Consider the following 18694-nt stretch of genomic DNA (forward strand, 5'->3'; position numbering starts at 1 on the left):
GAGGCACAGGGAACAGGAAATGCAAAGTACCTATGGCTGGAAAGTGCTCAGCCAGTCTGAGTAGCAGCCTGGAGGCCAGTGCGTCTGGAGCAGATTGAGGCAGGAAGAGGGCAGGAGAGCAGTCAAGGGCATGCATGACATAGGGTATGGAGGTGGGCTTTTACTCTGAGTTGATCGGTAATCAGCTGGAGAGTGTGGACCTGCAAGTGGTAAGAGCCTTGGACTTGAAGTCAAATGTGTCTGAGTTCAGATCTTGCCCTGCCACTCACTAGCTCTGATTCCTCCTCTATAAAGGAGGCTTATTATTTTTACTTTGAAAGGCTGTGTCAGAAGGAGGAGGGTTAAGACAGCAGCTTCAGAAGGTAACAGGAAGAGGATTTGTTTCTATTATCAGTGTCTTGTAGAGAGAGGCAGGGTGTCAATAAGAGGGGAATATGGCGGGGTGGAGGGGGGGAGGCAATTACTTGAGTCTGCAAAGTCGGAGTTCTGAGGCTTTGCAGCCATTGAAAAATAATGCAAATACTTAGTTAGCCAGGCTCCACAAACTAACTCTTGGACCCTTGATACAGCATCATCTACCCTGCCTCTAGGTTTGAGGCTGTGTATTAATAAATGAAGAATTGGCAAATAGTTACCTGCACTGTTCTATTTTAAATAGTTTTATTTAGCAAATTAACTCTTGGCTCAAGAATGCAGTCTAACCATGCCATTTGTAAGCCAGTCACCATATTTGTTTTTTAAAGCATTACTTTAGAGAATACTATCCATGCATGGTGTGATCTATTCATGAAATATAGTTGAGAGTTATAGGATACGTTTTCCCCCCTCTTTCATTTTGTCTCTGTGACTTTGTACAAAGTCTCATTAGTAGAGAAAATCAAAAGTGCAGGTGAGGGGCTATTGGCAAATGTGAATCCCGGATCAAAAGCAAGCAAAACTACCAACCTTCCTGCTATCTCCCCTGCTCTGCATATGAGGCTTTAATAACTCCTGCTGGGACCGAGGCTCCAGGTAACTTTGTCTCACATTGGGTCAGATGTCCCTTCTTCCTGCTGGCCACTACCCACAACTTCTGCTTCGTCCCTTTTCTCCCTGGCATTGGGAGCTTTTAGGATAGGACAGTCTTAATACTAAGGCTTCTAGAGCCTGCCTCAGAGTCAATCCGGAGTCTGTGTTCGCTAAACAGAAAACGAAGTTGGGCCACGAGGGGAGGATGAGCATTTCCAGAACATTTAGCTGAAGGAGGCTAAAGCTAGGACAAAGGAAGCTTATTCACTGCCGCAGAAGTTTGGGGGACTGAGAGACCTCAGTCCCAGATTTGAACCCTAGCCTCTAGGGAAGTCCAGAGTTGTAGGAAGATCAGCTCCATTGTGCTGTGGGTTGGATGTGTGACTTTGGAGGAAACTGCTTGGTCCTGGCAAACCTTAGTTCCTCTTTTATAAAACAAGGATACTCACATACCTGTCAGAGTGGGGGTAAGGCAGAGGTGGTACAAATCAAAGTGCTTTCCTGCTTTTCTTCCTCCTGTCCCCTCGGGAAGCCCCATCCAAAGCTGCTTCATCTCTAATCCTGAACGTGGTGACTGCAGGTGGAGAGCAGCTGTATAGTCTGAAGATTTGGAATATGCCCTCACGGTCCCCATTTAAGAGGCCAGCAGTAGTGGGTATTTCTCTCTCCATCTCCCTCCCTGTTTTTCCTTCTTTTACAGACATTTCTTTTAGCTAGATCATACTTTAAAGTACACTCCACAGAAATTTGGGTTTATACAGAAATTCAGTATAGAGAGACCATGCTGACATTTCAGAGAGAGAGAGAGAGAGTAGAAGTATTGTGTTCTGAACGCTTCCCTGGTGTAGAACTTCCCAGTGATTAGTAGGCCGTCTCCATGAGAACTACCTCAAGGATCCTCACACTTGCCTCCCTTGGGTCTGTGGACTCCTTATCTATGGAGGTGGGGCCGAGGAACCTGCATTTCATAACAAGCAAACCAGGATTTGTGTTGTGCCTCTCAAGTTGGATAACCGCTACTCCAGTGATGGGAATTCAATCTATGTAATATGGAGCACCTGCTATGTGTGTCGCATCCCTCACATAGATAGTAAGTCTTCGTAGCTCTGACGATGAGGCAGATACTAGTGAGATAAGTTTGCGTTCCGTAATGTCACCCATTTAAAGTGTACAATTACGTGGTTTTTAGAATATTTCCCGAGTTGTGCATCCATCAGCATAATCGAATTTTGGAACATTTTCACCCTCCCATAAAAGAAATCTTATTAACTATTAGCAGTCTCTGCCCAAGGTAGATATTCTAACACCCTTTTTTAGGTAGGGGGAAATTGAGGCTCTGGACACTTCAAGCAACCTGCCTCCAACCCCACAGTAAGCAGTGGAGCAGAGTCTTACCTCCTTGCTTCCAGATCCCATACTCTTTCCACTATACCATGCTCCCTTCCAGGAACTGAATCCAAATTAAATATTTACTTGGGGAGAATAATGTGATGTTCTGGTTTTGTCCTTGTTCAGTAGTTTTCGGTAACATATTTTTCCTTCCTGTTCCAACTGGCATTTTGGGGTAAATAAGTCGGGTTTAGTGTTTTAGTTACATATGCAGTACAGCCAGATTTTTAAAATTACATGAGAAATCAGCATATTAAAAATGTAATAGCGGCAGACTGCAAGCTAGGAGAAGCCAGTGTCCACAAACAGTGTCCTGTCCCTTTTTGGCGACCTATCACATGACTTCCTTGAGACTTAGTTTCCTCTTCTGTCAAATGAGTGAGTTGTATTCATTTTTTTTTTAATTTACTCAGTAAGCATTTATTGGACATCGATTGGTGATTATGCTGGATATTTAGGGAAAATGATAACAATTTTCCTACCAGCTTATGCTTAATTGGGCAAAAACACTATGCCAGACACTGTCCCATTTAATTCTAACAGCACACCTAGGAGGTGCTGATTATCAATCTGTCCTGTCCCTGCAGGATTGGAGGTAGGTCACTTAAATTTCCATGAGGAAAAGGCCCAGAAAGTTTAAATAACTTGTGCTGGTCACACAGCTGAGAGAGTTGAGGTCTGGATGATTCCACAGCCCAGACCTTCACCCCCACATTCCTCTCCAGGTGAGCATGGGCCTCCTGTGAGGTCACTACCAGTGCCTATAAACAATTACCTGCAATATAATACGGAAGTTCAGTGATAGCACTAAAAGGGATTTAATCGTTTTTGCCTCTGGGGTAGGCCTGGGAAGGTGTCTCAGGTGAGCCCTTGGATTCTGTTGAAGGTAGAGCCAATTCGTACATTTCTTCCTCTCCTGCAGCCCCTCGGGTGTGTACCCCATTATGTGGTACCATCAGTAATCAAGGGGAAAAGTCATTTTCCCAAGGACCCTTCTTGCATGTGGATTTGTAAAGCAATCTGAGGAAACCAGTAGGTTGAGCCTGGGAGCCAACCTTGTAAAGGCACTGCAAGCTAATGTGAAAGACATTTCCTGGAAATAGGGACTTTTAAATTTGTCTTAATATAAGGCTTCAAAAAAACTGATGTAGGAGAGTTTCTGACGTTGGGATAGGGATGTGGGTAATCTCAAATGACTTTTTTTTTTTTTAAGTTTATTTATTTTGAGAGCAAGAACGAGTAGGAGAGGGGCAGAGAGAGAGAAGGAGAGAATCCCACCCAGCCTCCGCGCTGTCAGCATGGAGCCTGATGGGGGCTTGAACTCGTGAACCGTGAGATCATGACTTGAGCCAAAATCAAGAATCGGACACTTAACCAACTGAGCGACCCGGGCGCCCCTCAAATGACTCATTATTCCTGGGAATCATTGTTCCTTTTGGAGGATTTTAAAAAGTTACCATTTATTGAGCTGTTATTGTATGCATGGAATAAGTGCTATATCTGCATTGAACCTCACAAAACCCCCTGTGAGGTAGCTATGACTATTACCTCCTTCTTACAGCTTAGAAAATGGGGACAAATCTAAACTCTGAGACCACCCATTTGGTAACAGGATTTTTGGTGTTGTTTTTTTTTTAATTCCCCTCTCACTATTTTTGTAGCCCTAAAATTTGAAGAACATTTCTAACCAGCATTTATTTATTCATTAAAATTACATTGTGAATCTGAGCCCAGAGAGCCATCATTCATCAAAATGTTAGTTAATAATTATTGAGAATCCTGGCATGTGGTGCGGGAGCCTTCACAGGCTAGGGTTGTTACCATGGTATTCGATATGCGTGACAGGCACCCTTGCTGGGAGAGCCTGAAAAACGATACAGGCAGTTGGACCTGGGAGACATTTATGTAATCATATTAGCATCACATTTATTCTGAAAAGGCTAACTGCTTTGATTCATGTCTTAAACATCCACATTTAAACTCACCATTCTCAAGATTGGTTTTGTCTATTGAAATTTTCATCTTAAAAAAAAATCCTTTGACTACTTGGCTACTCCTCCTGTAGCAAGTTTCAGAGATAGGTTTGTTCATATATATATATATGTGTGTGTATATATATATATATATATATATGTGTGTGTGTGTGTGTATATATATATATTTATATATTTAGCAATTCAGATCTCAGCAAATGTAGTTTTCTTGAAACATCCATCCATATGGCAGAAATACCTAGCAGTAGTTGCTTCTCAAATTGGTATTTCAGTAAAATTCTAGCACAATAGTAGAATAGAAATTTTGGGATCAGTGAGTTTTCTATAATCCAACTCAGTTTTCCATTTTCTAGGTGAGGCACACTAGACCTAGGGAGGCTAAATGACTCACCACCCCCCCACCCCTGCCATAGAACTAGTTTGTACAGAGCTGCAGTTTGATGTTATTAATTACTCGGGTTTTGTGATATTTCAATTTACAGTTCCCGTGCTTAATGATTGTACTGAAAAAGTATCACTTTTAAATAAGACTGTGCCAGAATTGCATTTATGAAAATTCTCTTTATTTGGATAGGATAGCAGTGAACATCTTATGCGAGAGACAGCCCAAATGGCCTCCATGGTGGCGTAGTTTGAAATGTCGAAAACTCGTCTTCATCTCAGGATGTAACACTGCAACTGTGCTTTAAACCCCAGCAGTTGTTTTGCACTAAGTTATTTTTAAATTATTTTTTTAAACAAGTATTTTTCAGTCTCCTTCCTTAATATTGCTCTGTTGTAAGTGCTATTGGGATTGCACAATTGAATAAAACTGTCCCTCGGAGGATTTTTATAACTTTACGGAGGAGATAAGACACATGGGAAACTTCAGGTCACAGTCCCTCAAGTGTCATGCTAGATGATCCAGTTCATTTGGCTCTTAGGATTGTCACAGGCCCTTGGGATAATAACTGGTTTCTAAATGGCCTAGATTTTTTGCCTTTGTGAGAAGTTAGGAAAGTGGGTGCATGGCTCTGAGCACGTGGAATATAAACATTCTTAAATCACCTATTTCATCATTGTCACTTCCCAGCTAAAAATCCTTTTAGCAGCTCTTTATTTCTTGGCCAACATACATTTATTCATTTACTCACTCAAAAACTATTTACTAAGTGCCTACCATATGCATAAAATCCAACTTTTCTTTCTGGCTTGAAAAACCTCCATAGTCTAGCCCTATCATTCCTGTTCCATTTAGTTCAGTTTTATTTCCCAGAGCTCCCCTTGTGAAACTGTCTTTGTATCATAATTACTGATTTCAGAGTCCCTCTTTAGAATACGAGCTTTTTTGGGAAAGAAGTAATGTCTTTATCTTTGGACACTGCATTTCCAAGTATATGGGGCCAGTGGATAGTAAGCTCTTCAAAAAGATTATCTTGAAGCCAAGGGACCTAGAATGTAGGGTCTATGTGGGCAGAGATTTTGTCTGTTATACTCATTCTTGCATCCCCAGCTTGTAGAACACTTGCCTGGCCCCACGTACTTCGTACTATGTGCCAGGCCTTCTCTGTGAATGCTCTGAAATGCTCTCACCCAAGCTCTCAACCTCAAGCCCCGTCTCTTTGGAGTCTGTCTCCCGTAACCCCCCCCAGCACCTTGGGCCTATGGCAAACACAAAATTCACACCAAGTCTGTGTTGCATTGTTGACCACTCTTTATTTTTAATTTCTCCTTCTGATTAGAGAGTGAGCTCCTCGAGAGTATGGGGCCACGTCTTACATGGTGTCTGACACCTTCAGAAAGGACATGACTGATTGTGTTATTAATTAAACATCTTTGCTTAGGTCTGGAAGGTTAAGCATTTCAGTGTTTCCAGTTCCCTTTGTCCTTGAGGGCTGGATTCCTAAAGACCTGCGCATTTGAATGGGTTTGTGCACACGCAGAACGCTTGAGTATTGAAGCTATACCCTTAAAGTGCCACCAGCTCCCAAGAATAAATGCACGGCCACTACATAACCCCTCTTTTTTCTTTCAAGGTGAAACAAAAAAGTAAAAGGCTTAATGGAGATCTAGGAGGTGGAGAGTGGAGGAATTAGGAGTTCGAAGAGTGGAAGCAGGGGAGTGGAAATTTGGCACCATCTACAAAGCGTTTGGGCAAATCAACTTTCTGCTTCTGAGAGGTTGCCATGCATTGTCATGAATATTACTTATAATCAAGTTACATTGGCTAAAGGCTGAGTCTTTCCAACATGTGGAACTCATTTGCTTGCCTTTTTCTCTCTTAGTCTCTTTGAAAGCCAAAACAACAACAAATAACAACAAAACTCCAGTAACCCTTCAGAAGTTTTATTGTATTTAGGGGGAAGTGTTTCCGGCTTCTTTTGCCTGTCTTTGTTCTCTGGGTTCATATTTACTTAGCCACTCTTTTGGTTTTGAATGCTCCAACAGGAAATCAAGTGATCAAGACCAGGAATTTTGCTTGCTAACATTATTGCTTTAGATTTTCCCTGCTAAATCAGACTACAGGCTGTTCCTTTTCCCCTGTAATTTCTTTTGAGGGATAGAGTTGACTAAAACAGGCAGCTCTTTGTAAAGGTGACACTTGTCACTGACTTGTGACTTTCCCACATGCTTTTTACTATTCAGAGCTCATGTTGGCTTGAAGGGTGTTAAGTTAAATGGCATCAGACTAAGAAATTCGTAATTTGAGTTCTTTTGCGACCCTGAACCTGAAGTATGCAAACGGCTGTGTGTGTATGTATTTAGAGCCCAAAGAAGACAAAGAAGGAAAAACAGAGATGGGGCGAGGGAGACTTTGTTAATAGGTTGTTGAAAGAAGAGGAACATATTTTATCTTGGAAGGATACCTTCCTCCTTGTTTAAATTTTTAAACATTCATTCATTCATTCATTCATTCATTCATTCATTCTAGCTGGTTGAGTAAGCAACCAAAATCATCTGAATGACTTAAGGCCTAGATTAATGGATAAGCAAATGCTTATTCATGCTCACTAGGTAAAATGCCCTGTGCTAAGAAATCATGGCATGGACCAATTATCAAAAATTTACAACAAAGTTAGAACCTAGAAATCCAAAAGAGTAGAAGAGAATAAAGTAAAATGTAAATAGTAGTTTTTACTGAGTAGTCAGACAATGGATTTTTTTCCCTTCTTCTTCCTTTGCAAATTTTCAAAGTTTCGACAGTGAATGTATTCTTTAAGTTGTTGCGTAGAGTCTTTGCTGCAGAAGGTCAGAGAAGGGAGAGATTACCATCAGTGGGAAGCTGTTAAGAATGAGCTAGGACTTCAGTTTTATACAGGTAATTTTGCTCCCCCTGTACCTCCAACTGTCATGGAATTACTATCATTCAGAAAATATTCTTAACAGATTAACAATAGAGTAATGATAGAATATCAAGATAGCATGTGAAATAAATTCATAATGTTTTTAGTGCTTTTTTTTTTTTTTTTTTTTTTTTTGAGTGAGAGTGGATGAGGGGCAGAGAGAGAAGTGGCGGTAGGTGGGGTCAGGGATCCCAAGTAGGCCTCATGGTCAGCACAGAGCCAGATGCAGGGCTCAATCCTATGACCCTGAGATCACCACCTAAGCCAAAATCGATGGCCAGATGCTCAACTGACTGAGCCACCCAGGCGCCCCTAGTGCAGTCTCTTGAAATGCCTTTTCACGTTCATGAGGTTAAGTGAGTTAATATATGTGAAAAGTACCTAGTGCCGGACAGATAGTAAGCGGTAGCTGTTATCATTTTTTATATATACAACCTTAAAATAAGGAAATCTGTTGGGCTGGGAAATATGTACCCAGTGTACCATTTGCACAGGGTTGTCTGTTGTGTGCTGATTAGTTTTAAATTCCCAGTCCCCGCCTCTTCCTCGGCCATGCTTTTCATTTCCTACGCACTGCCCTTTGTCATGAAATGGGAATAGCCCTGTTTCTTCCAAGTCACTGTGGTGTTCAGGATCTGATTTTTATGGTGAGGATCAAGCATAAGCCCTTGTATTTATTTTTTTCAGTGAAAGCTCTCAGGGTAGTGATCTAGTTTTTTGTGGAGTTTAGTTAGTTGTAACTGAATGTATGCCCCTTTTCATGAGCGTGGTTACTCTGAAGAATGTTCGTCCTTATCCATTATAAAGGAAACATGCTCCATTTTGAGATGGGAGTGGGGTGGGAAGGAAAGAAGATCTATTCTAGATTCAATATTCACAGGGAAGCCCTATTCCTATTTTGGGCACTTTCTAGATTTTGAATAACTTTTCTCTATTAAGATGGTATTTACGTAGGGGCACCTGGGTGGCTCAGTTGGTTGAGGGTCCGACTTAGGTGCAGGTCACGGTCTCATGGTTCATGAGTTTGAGCCCCACGTCGGGATTGCTGCTCTCAGTACAGAGCCTGCTTCAGATTCTCTATCCCCTTCCCTCTCTGCCATTCCCCTGCTTGCGTTCTCTCTTTCACAAATAACCATTAAAAAAAATGGTATTTACTTAGAAGACAATACATAAACTTTAGGGTAAGGCAAATTTAACATCTAGACTTGGCCACTTTCTTAGTAATGTTCAATTGTGGACAAGTTAGAGTGTCAGAAGCTCAGTTTCCTCCTCTGTAAAATGAGTACATAGTAACTTATATGAAGGGTTGTTGTAAGTATTAAATGAAATATGTTGTAAAGCACCTGAATCCATTCTGGGCCCTTGATAATATGACAACATAATTATATGTAATATACCCCCACCCCCAACACATGTAATTAGAACAATACTTGTATATTTGAAAAAAAAATTTAATGTTTATTTTTGAGAGAGAGAGAGAGAGACAAAGTGCAAGTGGGGGAGGGGAAGAGAAAGAGGGAGACACAGAATCTAAAGTAGGCTCCAGGCTCCCAGCTGGCCACACAGAGCCCAATGCGGGGTTTGAACTCACAATCCATGAGATCATGACCTGAGCTGAAGTCAGATGCTCAACCTACTAAGCCAGCCAAGTGCCTCTAGGTTATTTTTTATTGTGCTTTTTAGCGGAAACCTTTTCAGTACTCTTGGAAAACTATTTTCTTGAGCCACTTATATCCAGAATGAACAAGTTTAGAGATTTGAGAAAATGACCAAGATTTGTAGCACCCGATTCATGATTTCAAAATGAAGAATGATGAGCTTCCACAGATAAGGTCATTTTTCTGGACCTTCCATATGTTTAACAATGTGAGGCTAAACAATCTGGTAAAAATCAGACAATGTCTAATCTGGGCAGGAGGGATCCCTTAAAAGCCTACTGAAAGATTATGCATGAGGTGTGCGTAGGGGAAAATAAAGTCATTGTATGTTTTTTGTTTTTTGGGGTTTTTTTTTTCCTGCAACACTTAAATTTGGTTGCTGTTAACTCCCTGCCCAGAGATTGTTGGAGTTTGTTGTAACGACAGCACTTTGTCTTTTAATGACTAATGTTGGTCAGCTTCTTGACATAATGGTGGTAATCTATATTTTCCTCCCCTTTGGCCACAATTCCTAGAATCCTAGGAAGAGATCCAGAGCTGAATGAAGTTATTAGTTAACTGTCAGCCAAATTGGCTTGCAACAGAGACCTGTAAACATCAAGAGAATAAGCCTGTGCATAAAAACTCAGTTCTGCGTTTTCTTAGCAAAGATCAGGGAGGGGAGACAACAGAATTTCATTAGGCTTGTAGAGGTATTCATTTCTTCACTCTGCTGTTGTGCTATACCATTCATTTAAATATCTAGTTAAGATTTGGCAGAGCTGTTGGAGGCGTGAAGGTGGAACCAACTGTCTGGACTGACCATCTTATTAAACACTCATGTAATTGTTCCTGTTCCAGCAAAGCAGGTTCTCTTGCCATCTGTTAAGCAGGCTCAATTAAATACACTTGGGACCGAAAGAGGTGGCAGATAGGAGTAGGTGGAGTGGGGACAGAGAATGACTGAGGTGCAACCCTTAAGAGGTAGGGGGGGACATAGACGCACAGGCGTGCCCATCCCGGGATATTTTTCCTTCTCTTACAGTAGAGGTAGGGGGAGTTGTATTCAATTGTTACATGACTCTTTCATTTCTAACTTCATGAGTTGAACTTCCTCTCTGGGGGAGGAGGAGGAAGGCAGTGCTTTAGGAAATAAAAGAACAGAATATGCAAAGAGGAGATTTGATTAAATTGTGTTGTAAGTTTAGAATATGCAGGCTGGATGAAACTCCCATAAAGACACCTTTTTTTTTTTCTTGCTAAAAATTCAAGTTAGTACAGTGCCACTGGATGGGAAGCTCAAGAACTGAGTAATGTTACATACTTAGAATATGAGGGAGCAATTAATATGTAGCCTCAGGGAAGGCTCATCGGAGACCTTATCTGTGAATTACTAGGTGATTCTACTTGGTACAGTCCCAGTTTCATCTAGATTACTGATTGGGTATAGATTTTTGAGTATTTATAGTATTCTATCCAGTTAATAGATTCTTTTCCCTTTTCTATGCATAAATAATTTTGAAAACGTAGGAAAACATTTGACTAGGGTTATTTTAAAGAGACTGCCTAGAATGTATGTTTAAATTTATTTTAGTATAACATACATACAGAAAAGTACACAGAGGTGCCTGATGAATTCTCATAAAAGTGAATACATCCTTATAACAGGCACCCGGATCAAGAAATGGAATATTGCAGCATCCGAGAAGCCATCTTCATGCCCTGTTCTGTTCATTCTCCCACAAAGGATAACCACTATCCTGACTTCTGACAAGATAGATGAGCTTTGCTTGGTTTTGAATTTGCTGTAAATAGAATTGTACACTTCGCATTGTAGTGTTTGGCTGCTTTCACTTAATATTATGTTTGTGAGTATCACCATGTCGATGCATGTTTGCAGTTGTGTGTTCGTTGCTATCGCTGAACATTTCATAGTGTGAACACACCACAGTTTGTTCTGGTGCTGATAGGCATTTGGATATTTTCCAGGTTGGAGCTCTCATGAGTAGTACTGCAATGAGCATTCTTCTGCTTCTCTTTTGATAAATATATGAACACATTTCTCCTCAGTGTATGCCAAAGATGGGAAATGCTGGGTCAGGGATATGCATCTAATTAAGTCTAGAAGATACTGCTAGCTTGCCAAAGTGTGTATTAATGAGAGAAAGGTCATTTTTGTCCAGAGTATTCTGTTCTCATGAGCATAAAAATGAGGTATCTTGTTTTCTTTTGATTGTGGAAGTAAATTGATAAAGAGGATTCGGTGAAATATTTTTACTTAAAATAACTTTTTAAAACTCCTCACCCGTTTTTAATGATCTTTTCACCTTACAGTAAAACCTGTTTTTACTTACAGTATCTGAAAATGAGAAAGCGTAATGGGCAGAGGCAGGCAGCATCTTTGCCTTTCCTTCCAGAGATTTGTACACTGGGGAGAGTTTCTTCAGACTCCCTCCAGGTTGTGCTCAAATTAAGAGTTCAGATTTCTGGAATTGTTCTCCAGGGAATTGGGAGATACCTTGGAAACAGAGGACAGAATGTCCACCCCGCCCAGCCGTACCCTAACCCTGTTACAGTGAGCAAATCATCCAAGAGCACCAGGCAATCTGACCTGTTAGGGTTGCTCACCATTTTCATGGTTTAAGACAACTTCATTTTCATTTTTCAAGTGCCTGTAACCATCAAGAAACTCAAATTTGTATTCTCTTCCTTCCACAACTTCATGTAACCAAACAAACCTTTGGCTGGGACTCTCAGTTACTCCACTCACTGGTTTTGTTTGTGTGTGTGTGTGTGTGTGTGTGTGTGTGTGTGTGTGTGTGTGTGCGCGCGCGCGCGCGCGCATGTGTGTATATGTATGTATATAGACAGACATCAGATAATTAGATACATGTATTGTTATTCCAGCACATTATATCCTGCTTAAAATGGTAGGAAAAAATCCCCAGTACTCATTTTTTCTACATGCAAGTATAGAATTCCTAGATTATTCTGAAGAAAAGGTGATGGGAACAAATTTCATAGCTTCACTAAAATCAATGCTTGTTTTTAACGCAAGCCCTGGGTTCAGACCTCAGCACTAGATTTTTTTTTTCTTTTTAACCTGTGATACATTTTCTAATGTTTGAGCTGTAGCTTTCAGTCTGTAAAATTTGGATTCACATCCTTGCCCTGTCTGCCACATAGGGTTACTGTGGAGATCAAATGTGATCCTTTATGTGAAATGGTAAACTATAAAAGAACTAAGCCTAAGCCTTTGAGAGCTCGGCTTAGCAGGCCCTGCATTTTAAGCTAGAACTTGACCCTACAGAGTAGTGAAAACTTACTCTGTACCTTGAGATCTTGTGCACACACACAAGTCCAAACTTTTAACCTTGCACCAGACATGGCTGGCTGACCTGTTGAGTCGTAAGTTCCTTGTCCAGGTCCTTTTGGCCTCTACCACCCCTCCCCTGCTTGGGGGAAAAGAGGGGCAAAAATTGTTGGCTTTGGTGATAGCCCCAAACTATTACCCTTGCAGGTGATTTCACTTTCTGCAGGTTAGAGGGTTGTATAAAGTAGGTAGTCTACAGAATTAGTGCTGTTCATATCTAAAACATCTTTCTTGCTTTTTAAATTTTCTTTTACCTATCCAGCATTTAAGTGCAGAGAATATAAAAATGCTTCTATGGCATAAAAAGATCTGTATGAAAGCATTGACGATCATTATCGATAATTGTTAAAATGCTAAATGAGTGAAGCAGGGACAGAAACACAGCCTTGTGAACACTTCCCGACATATATGCCTTTTTACAAGTGAGGAATTTTTATTTTAACCAAAAAAAGAAAAAGAAAAAGAGAAGGATATGATCTTATTCTGCATTAGGTTTGGCCGTCGGTGGGCGGATGTGGTGTGCTTCCCAGGGCTGTCTCGTGTGTTCTTCCATCAGTCACCTTTTGGGCGGGGGGCACCTTCCCGGACAGGCCACATAAGGTATCAACTGGAAGATCACAGCCAGAAATAAGACAACTGGCGACACTCATCGAGACCTGGAGACACAACATGAATTGTGTTCATTTTTAGTCAATGTTCTCATGGTGCTGGGTAGGTTTTGAAAATCAAATTGCATAAAAATACGGAAGATGGTCTGGGAAAGTAGATGGCAGTGACACAGACTCAGTTATAATCTATTAAACTAATAATTTCTGTTGCAATCAGAAAACAGAACTTCAGGTTGTAGGGATGAGGTTAACAAGTTTCTAATCCCTTTCCCAAAACTCGATCTTAGGGTTCAGAATCCTAATGCCCCTTCATGATAAAACACCACCAGTGAGGTCTCTAACAGAACCCAGTAATCAGATGCATTAAGATATCTGCATCAAAATTAATGAACGAACATTCACACTAAGAGGCTTAATAAAGACTATAAGTACCCATTGGTTGGGGTTAGTATTTACTCCCAAGTAAAATCCGGTCATGTCATATTTTGCTAACAAAGGTGTTATGTGAAACTTCTGATTTGTAGAGCCTTTTGAGTTATGGAATTGCATGTAAGGTACATATATTTGGGTACCAGCTCCTGACAGAAGTGTTTTTTAATATATGTCAGGCAACCATGTGGCAAATTCTCAAGAGATCATAGAGTTAGGAGCACCAGATCTCGAGTCACTCTGCTTGGGTTCAAATTCCAGCCTTGCCAAGGGACTCTGGGTAAGCTATTTAACCTCCCAGGGTGTTAGTTTTTCATCTTTAAAGCTGCAGGAATTTTCTTATAAAGATTAAACAGGATGCACATATAAGGTACAATATGTGCATTGCACTAGACACTGAACAAACCTGCTTCTTTTCTCTGTGTAATGGAGATGATAATAGTGCTCGTCACAAAGGTGTTTTATGAGATTCAAATAAGTAAATAGATATAACATGCTTAGAATAGTGTCTGCCTATAGTAAGCATTCATTACCTAGTAGAACTTTCCTATCAATAGAGACATTTTTAGGGAAGAAAGAGAAAAGAGACATCTGTTGAATGAGTGAGTAGTGCCTGGTAAAATTATGATAATTCATAATTAGACATTTGCAGACTGTAATTCCATCCCATTCGGTCACAATCCTTCCCCCCCCCCCCTTCCCCAGCACCTTATCTTTCCTCTTTTGCACAGCACTTGGTAAACTTGGCACTTGTCTTCCTCACCACAACCATGCAGGTGTGTTAGGCTGTCTGGGAAGCTGTCCCAGATGCTGACAAACCCTTGGCCGTAGGATAGAAAGGAAAAGGAGAAATTTTGGCTAATATCTCCAGGTCTGACTCCTTACTCATCTGGAGAGTTCAATGGTATCTTTAAAGTTTTAGGATAAATGAGGAGCCTGCTGCTTTTTTTTTTTTTTTTTTTTTTTTGGCGCCTCTAACAGATACATATCTTGGATTCTAATTTCTTCAGTTTGTTATATATTAATCTCTAGTGATTGCTCAGTAATGGGTAGGGTCTGGTAAAGTCCTAAGTCTGCAGAGAGGTTTTAAACACAGGCCATATGTGGAGGGGGTGGGTACTAGCTAGGCAGAGAGCAGTGGAAGAGCGTGTGTGCTTGTATGTCATAGTTTGGACTAATGTCCTGGCACGGCTGTCCCATTTCCTGGCATGTAAGAACTGGATCTTAAGGCTGCACATATTTGGCAAGCCCTATTATGTTACCCTCCCAAGGGGGTGCTTGGGTAACGAAGGTGATAGATAATACTGGGTAGGTACTGGTGGGACCCAGGGACATGAGAAGATATGGAAAGAATCCCTTTTAAAGAGCTTTATTGCATTAGAGTTTAGTGTCTGTAAACAATTCATTCAGGGAGTGCAGAACTCAAATGAGAAACACAACTTTGTCAGATTATACCACTTGGATAAAATGGCATGGGCTCCGGAAATCTATAATTAAATGTATTTTTGAAAATGAAAAGTATAGTGTAACATCTGGTTTATTTCACTACGGAAGTGCCTGGGTATTGCTCATGTAAGTGTGATTGACTTTGGCTGATATTTGGATTTCTTTGTGTAAAATAACTATTTTAATTAAATTTTTTTCTGCTTGATTCTGTTTTGTAAACAAATTATTCATGTGCACACACACTGTCATTAGAAAATGGCTGTCTTTAATGTGGAATTTAAGAAACAAAACAGGGGCGCCTGGGTGGCGCAGTCGGTTAAGCGTCCGACTTCAGCCAGGTCACGATCTTGCGGTCTGTGAGTTCGAGCCCCGCGTCAGGCTCTGGGCTGATGGCTCAGAGCCTGGAGCCTGTTTCTGATTCTGTGTCTTCCTCTCTCTCTGCCCCTCCCCCGTTCATGCTCTGTCTCTCTCTGTCCCAAAAATAAACAAACGTTGAAAAAAAAAATTAAAAAAAAAAAAAAAGAAACAAAACAGATGAACATAGGGGAAAGGAAGGAAAAAGATGATAGGGAGGCAAACAATTACAGACTCTTAAATACCAAGAACAAATTGAGAGTTGATGGGGGCAGGGAGAATGGACATTAAGGAGGGCACTTGCTGGGATGACCACCGGTGTTGTATGCAAGTGTTGTATCACTAAGTTCTACTCCTGAAACCATTATTACGCTATATGTTAACTAACTTGGATATAAATAAAATTAAAAAGAAAAAGAAAATGGCTGTCTTTAGAAGAACTAATGTTTGTTTATTTTCTTTCTGTTGCAGCGGATATTCAACTCCTTTGTTTACACTGAGAAAATCTCAAATGGAGAAAGTGAAGTACAGCAGGTAAGAGATTATTAGGACTGGACATTCTCTTTGTCTTGCTTCTGGTTACGGCTTCAGTATTCTCTGCAGGCCATTTCCTTGTGAGGTTCCAGCTGTTTTCCATGTGATTTCATATACGTCTTAAAGCATAACGGTGCCAACTTTACACTTGCAGTTCTTACAGGTAGTTGAAAAAATGGTTCTATGGATGGTGTTTTGCTATTTGGGTTATACTTTGGAAATATTATTTAATTCATTTTCATTGTTTCGGAGCACCTGGGTGACTCAGTTGGTTAAGCATCTGACCTCGGCTCAGGTCATATCTCACGGTTTGTGGGTTCGAGCCCTGCATCGGGCTGCATCTGACAGCTCAGAGCCCCGGAGCCTGCTTCAGTTTCTGTGTCTCCCTCTGTCTCTGCCCTTCCCCCATGTTTGCTTGCTCTCTCCTCTCTCTCTTTCAAAAATAAACATTAAAAAAAAAAAATCATGGGGCACCTGTGTGGCTCCGACGGTTGGGCGTCCGACTTTGGCTCAGGTCATGATCTTGTGGTTTGTGAGTTGGAGCCCCGTGTCGGGTTCTGTGCTGACAGCTCAGGGCCTGGTGCCTGCTTCGAATTCTCTCTCTCCTTTCTCTCTCCCTTCCTCCCTTCCTCCCTCCCTCCCTCCCCCCCCGCCGCCATCCTCTGCTCATGCTCTGTTTCTCTCTCAAAAATAAACATTAAAAATTTTTTTTTAAATATATTTTCATTATTTTGAAAATTCCTGAACTACTCATATTTAGAAATAGTAGAAATTGTTTCATCTGATAGAAGAAGTGCCGTGGTGCTGGAATCACACCGATAACCCAGGTCAAATTCTGGTTTTCTTACTGATTCCATGACCCCCAGTAAGCAATTTAGCCTTTTTGATCTATAGTTTCTTGGTCTTACATAAGGGGAATACAGTATCTGCTTTATGAGCTAGTGAGAATTAAGTGAAGTAATGTCAGGTTAGTGGAGAATAAATGAAATCTTTTCTGTGGAAGATTCTGGCATAGATGCAGCTCAGTGGATATTGGTCTCTTTTGTTCTTTTATTTTTCTTTCCTCCTCTTGTATTTCTTCCTTTGCTTCTTTCCTTCCATCTCCTTTCAATGCTGTGTGGGGTCAAAAAGTTCTGAGGCCAGATTCTATTTACTTTATTTATAGCTGCCTTCAAATGGACTGCTTTGTAAATTAAAACATAGTGTTGGTGAACTTGGTCATAAATAATTGATCTGTGCTTGAAAAGAAGGGTGGTAAAGAGGATTCTGGGTTTTAATTTCAACTAACCCACCAACTTCATTACACTATGCGACGGTCAACTGGTAATTTGAAGCGAGGTTGGAAACTTAAGTAAAAAACACGACCAAGCTAAAAACCAAAGTGTAGCAGAGTGCTTCCATAGACTAAAAAGACAACTATAGTAAAACACATAATAATTCAAACTCTCTGAGATGCTGCCTTTATTTTCTTCATGGAAAACAGCTTGACTTGATCACTTTAGAAGCACCAGGCAAGAGGAAAAAGCCTTGTGTCATTAGAGTAAACTTATTTATGGGATAGTTATTTATTTATAATAAATTACTGTGGTTTAATCTTGAAGTTCAGCATTTCCTGTGTTTAGACATTAAAATGTTTTATTGGTTACTGCAGGTTAAATTTAGAGGATATAAGCACTTCTGTACGTATTCTTTTTCTTAGCATTAGATATTTTTAAAAACTAATGACCCTGCGTTATAGTGAATATAATGTGGTTTGCTCTATCAAGTCTTATCTTTATCATTCCGGTCTTGTTTTTATTCCAGCAAACTGAAAAGTGCCTTTTTAGGGTCATGACATTGAAAAGGGTTTTTAGGGGGGAAAGATTTCTACACAAAGCATGTCTGAGGGAACTTTTTGGGAGACCAAAGGCCACTTGATAACATTTTAAAGAAACTGAACCAGGGATCTCAGCTTTGGTGCTTTCCTTGAAGTAACAGATACATGTCCTTCCGTCAGCTCTTTTCAAACACGAGACTTGTTTTGTTTTCCTGGACTGATGTCATTGCTTTATTTATCTAACTGTAGAACAAATTTGGAAGCCTTTAATAACTTTTTAGAATTATAGCAATTGATTGAACACTTATGGAACACTGACACTTAACCACATTGATTTTTTTTCCCTAAATAACCTTGAAGGAAAGCTATCCTTATTACAGATGAGCATAGTGAAGCTCTAGGAGATAAGTTATTTGTAGTCATTAGACTATTAAGTCAGCTAGTTTTCAAAATAAGTTTGACACAAAGTTATATATTTTTTTAATTTTTTATTAAAATTTTTTTATTTTAATTTTAAGGGTTTTATTTTTATTTTAAGGGTTTTTATTTTTATTTTTATTTTAAGGGTTTATTTTTAAGATCTGTATTTTCAGGGGCACCTTGGTGGCTCAGTTAGTTAAGCATCTGACTCTTGATTTGGCTCAGGTCATGATCTTACCATTTGTGGGTTGAAGTCCCGCATCGAGCTCCATGCTGACAGTGTGGAGCCTGCTTGGGATTCTTTCTCTCTCACTCTCTCTGCTCTTCACCTGCTCGCTTGCTTGCTCTCTCTCAAAAAAACTA

General features: G+C 40.3%; 1 protein-coding gene across 2 annotated transcripts in view; it reads left to right on the plus strand.

Moving 5' to 3' along the window:
* CACHD1 (cache domain containing 1) overlaps positions 1 to 18694 on the plus strand; it is a 215038-nt gene that overhangs the window by 74733 nt on the left and 121611 nt on the right. For both annotated transcript variants that reach the window (XM_040470494.1, XM_040470496.1), the window contains exon 2: positions 16033 to 16095. In XM_040470494.1, the coding sequence (XP_040326428.1) occupies positions 16033 to 16095 (63 nt within the window). The remainder of the gene's footprint in view (positions 1 to 16032; positions 16096 to 18694) is intronic.

Source organism: Herpailurus yagouaroundi, unplaced genomic scaffold, assembly GCF_014898765.1.
Source record: "Herpailurus yagouaroundi ecotype Mexico unplaced genomic scaffold, PumYag 77, whole genome shotgun sequence".
In the NCBI taxonomy this organism is placed as follows: Eukaryota; Metazoa; Chordata; class Mammalia; order Carnivora; family Felidae; genus Herpailurus; species Herpailurus yagouaroundi.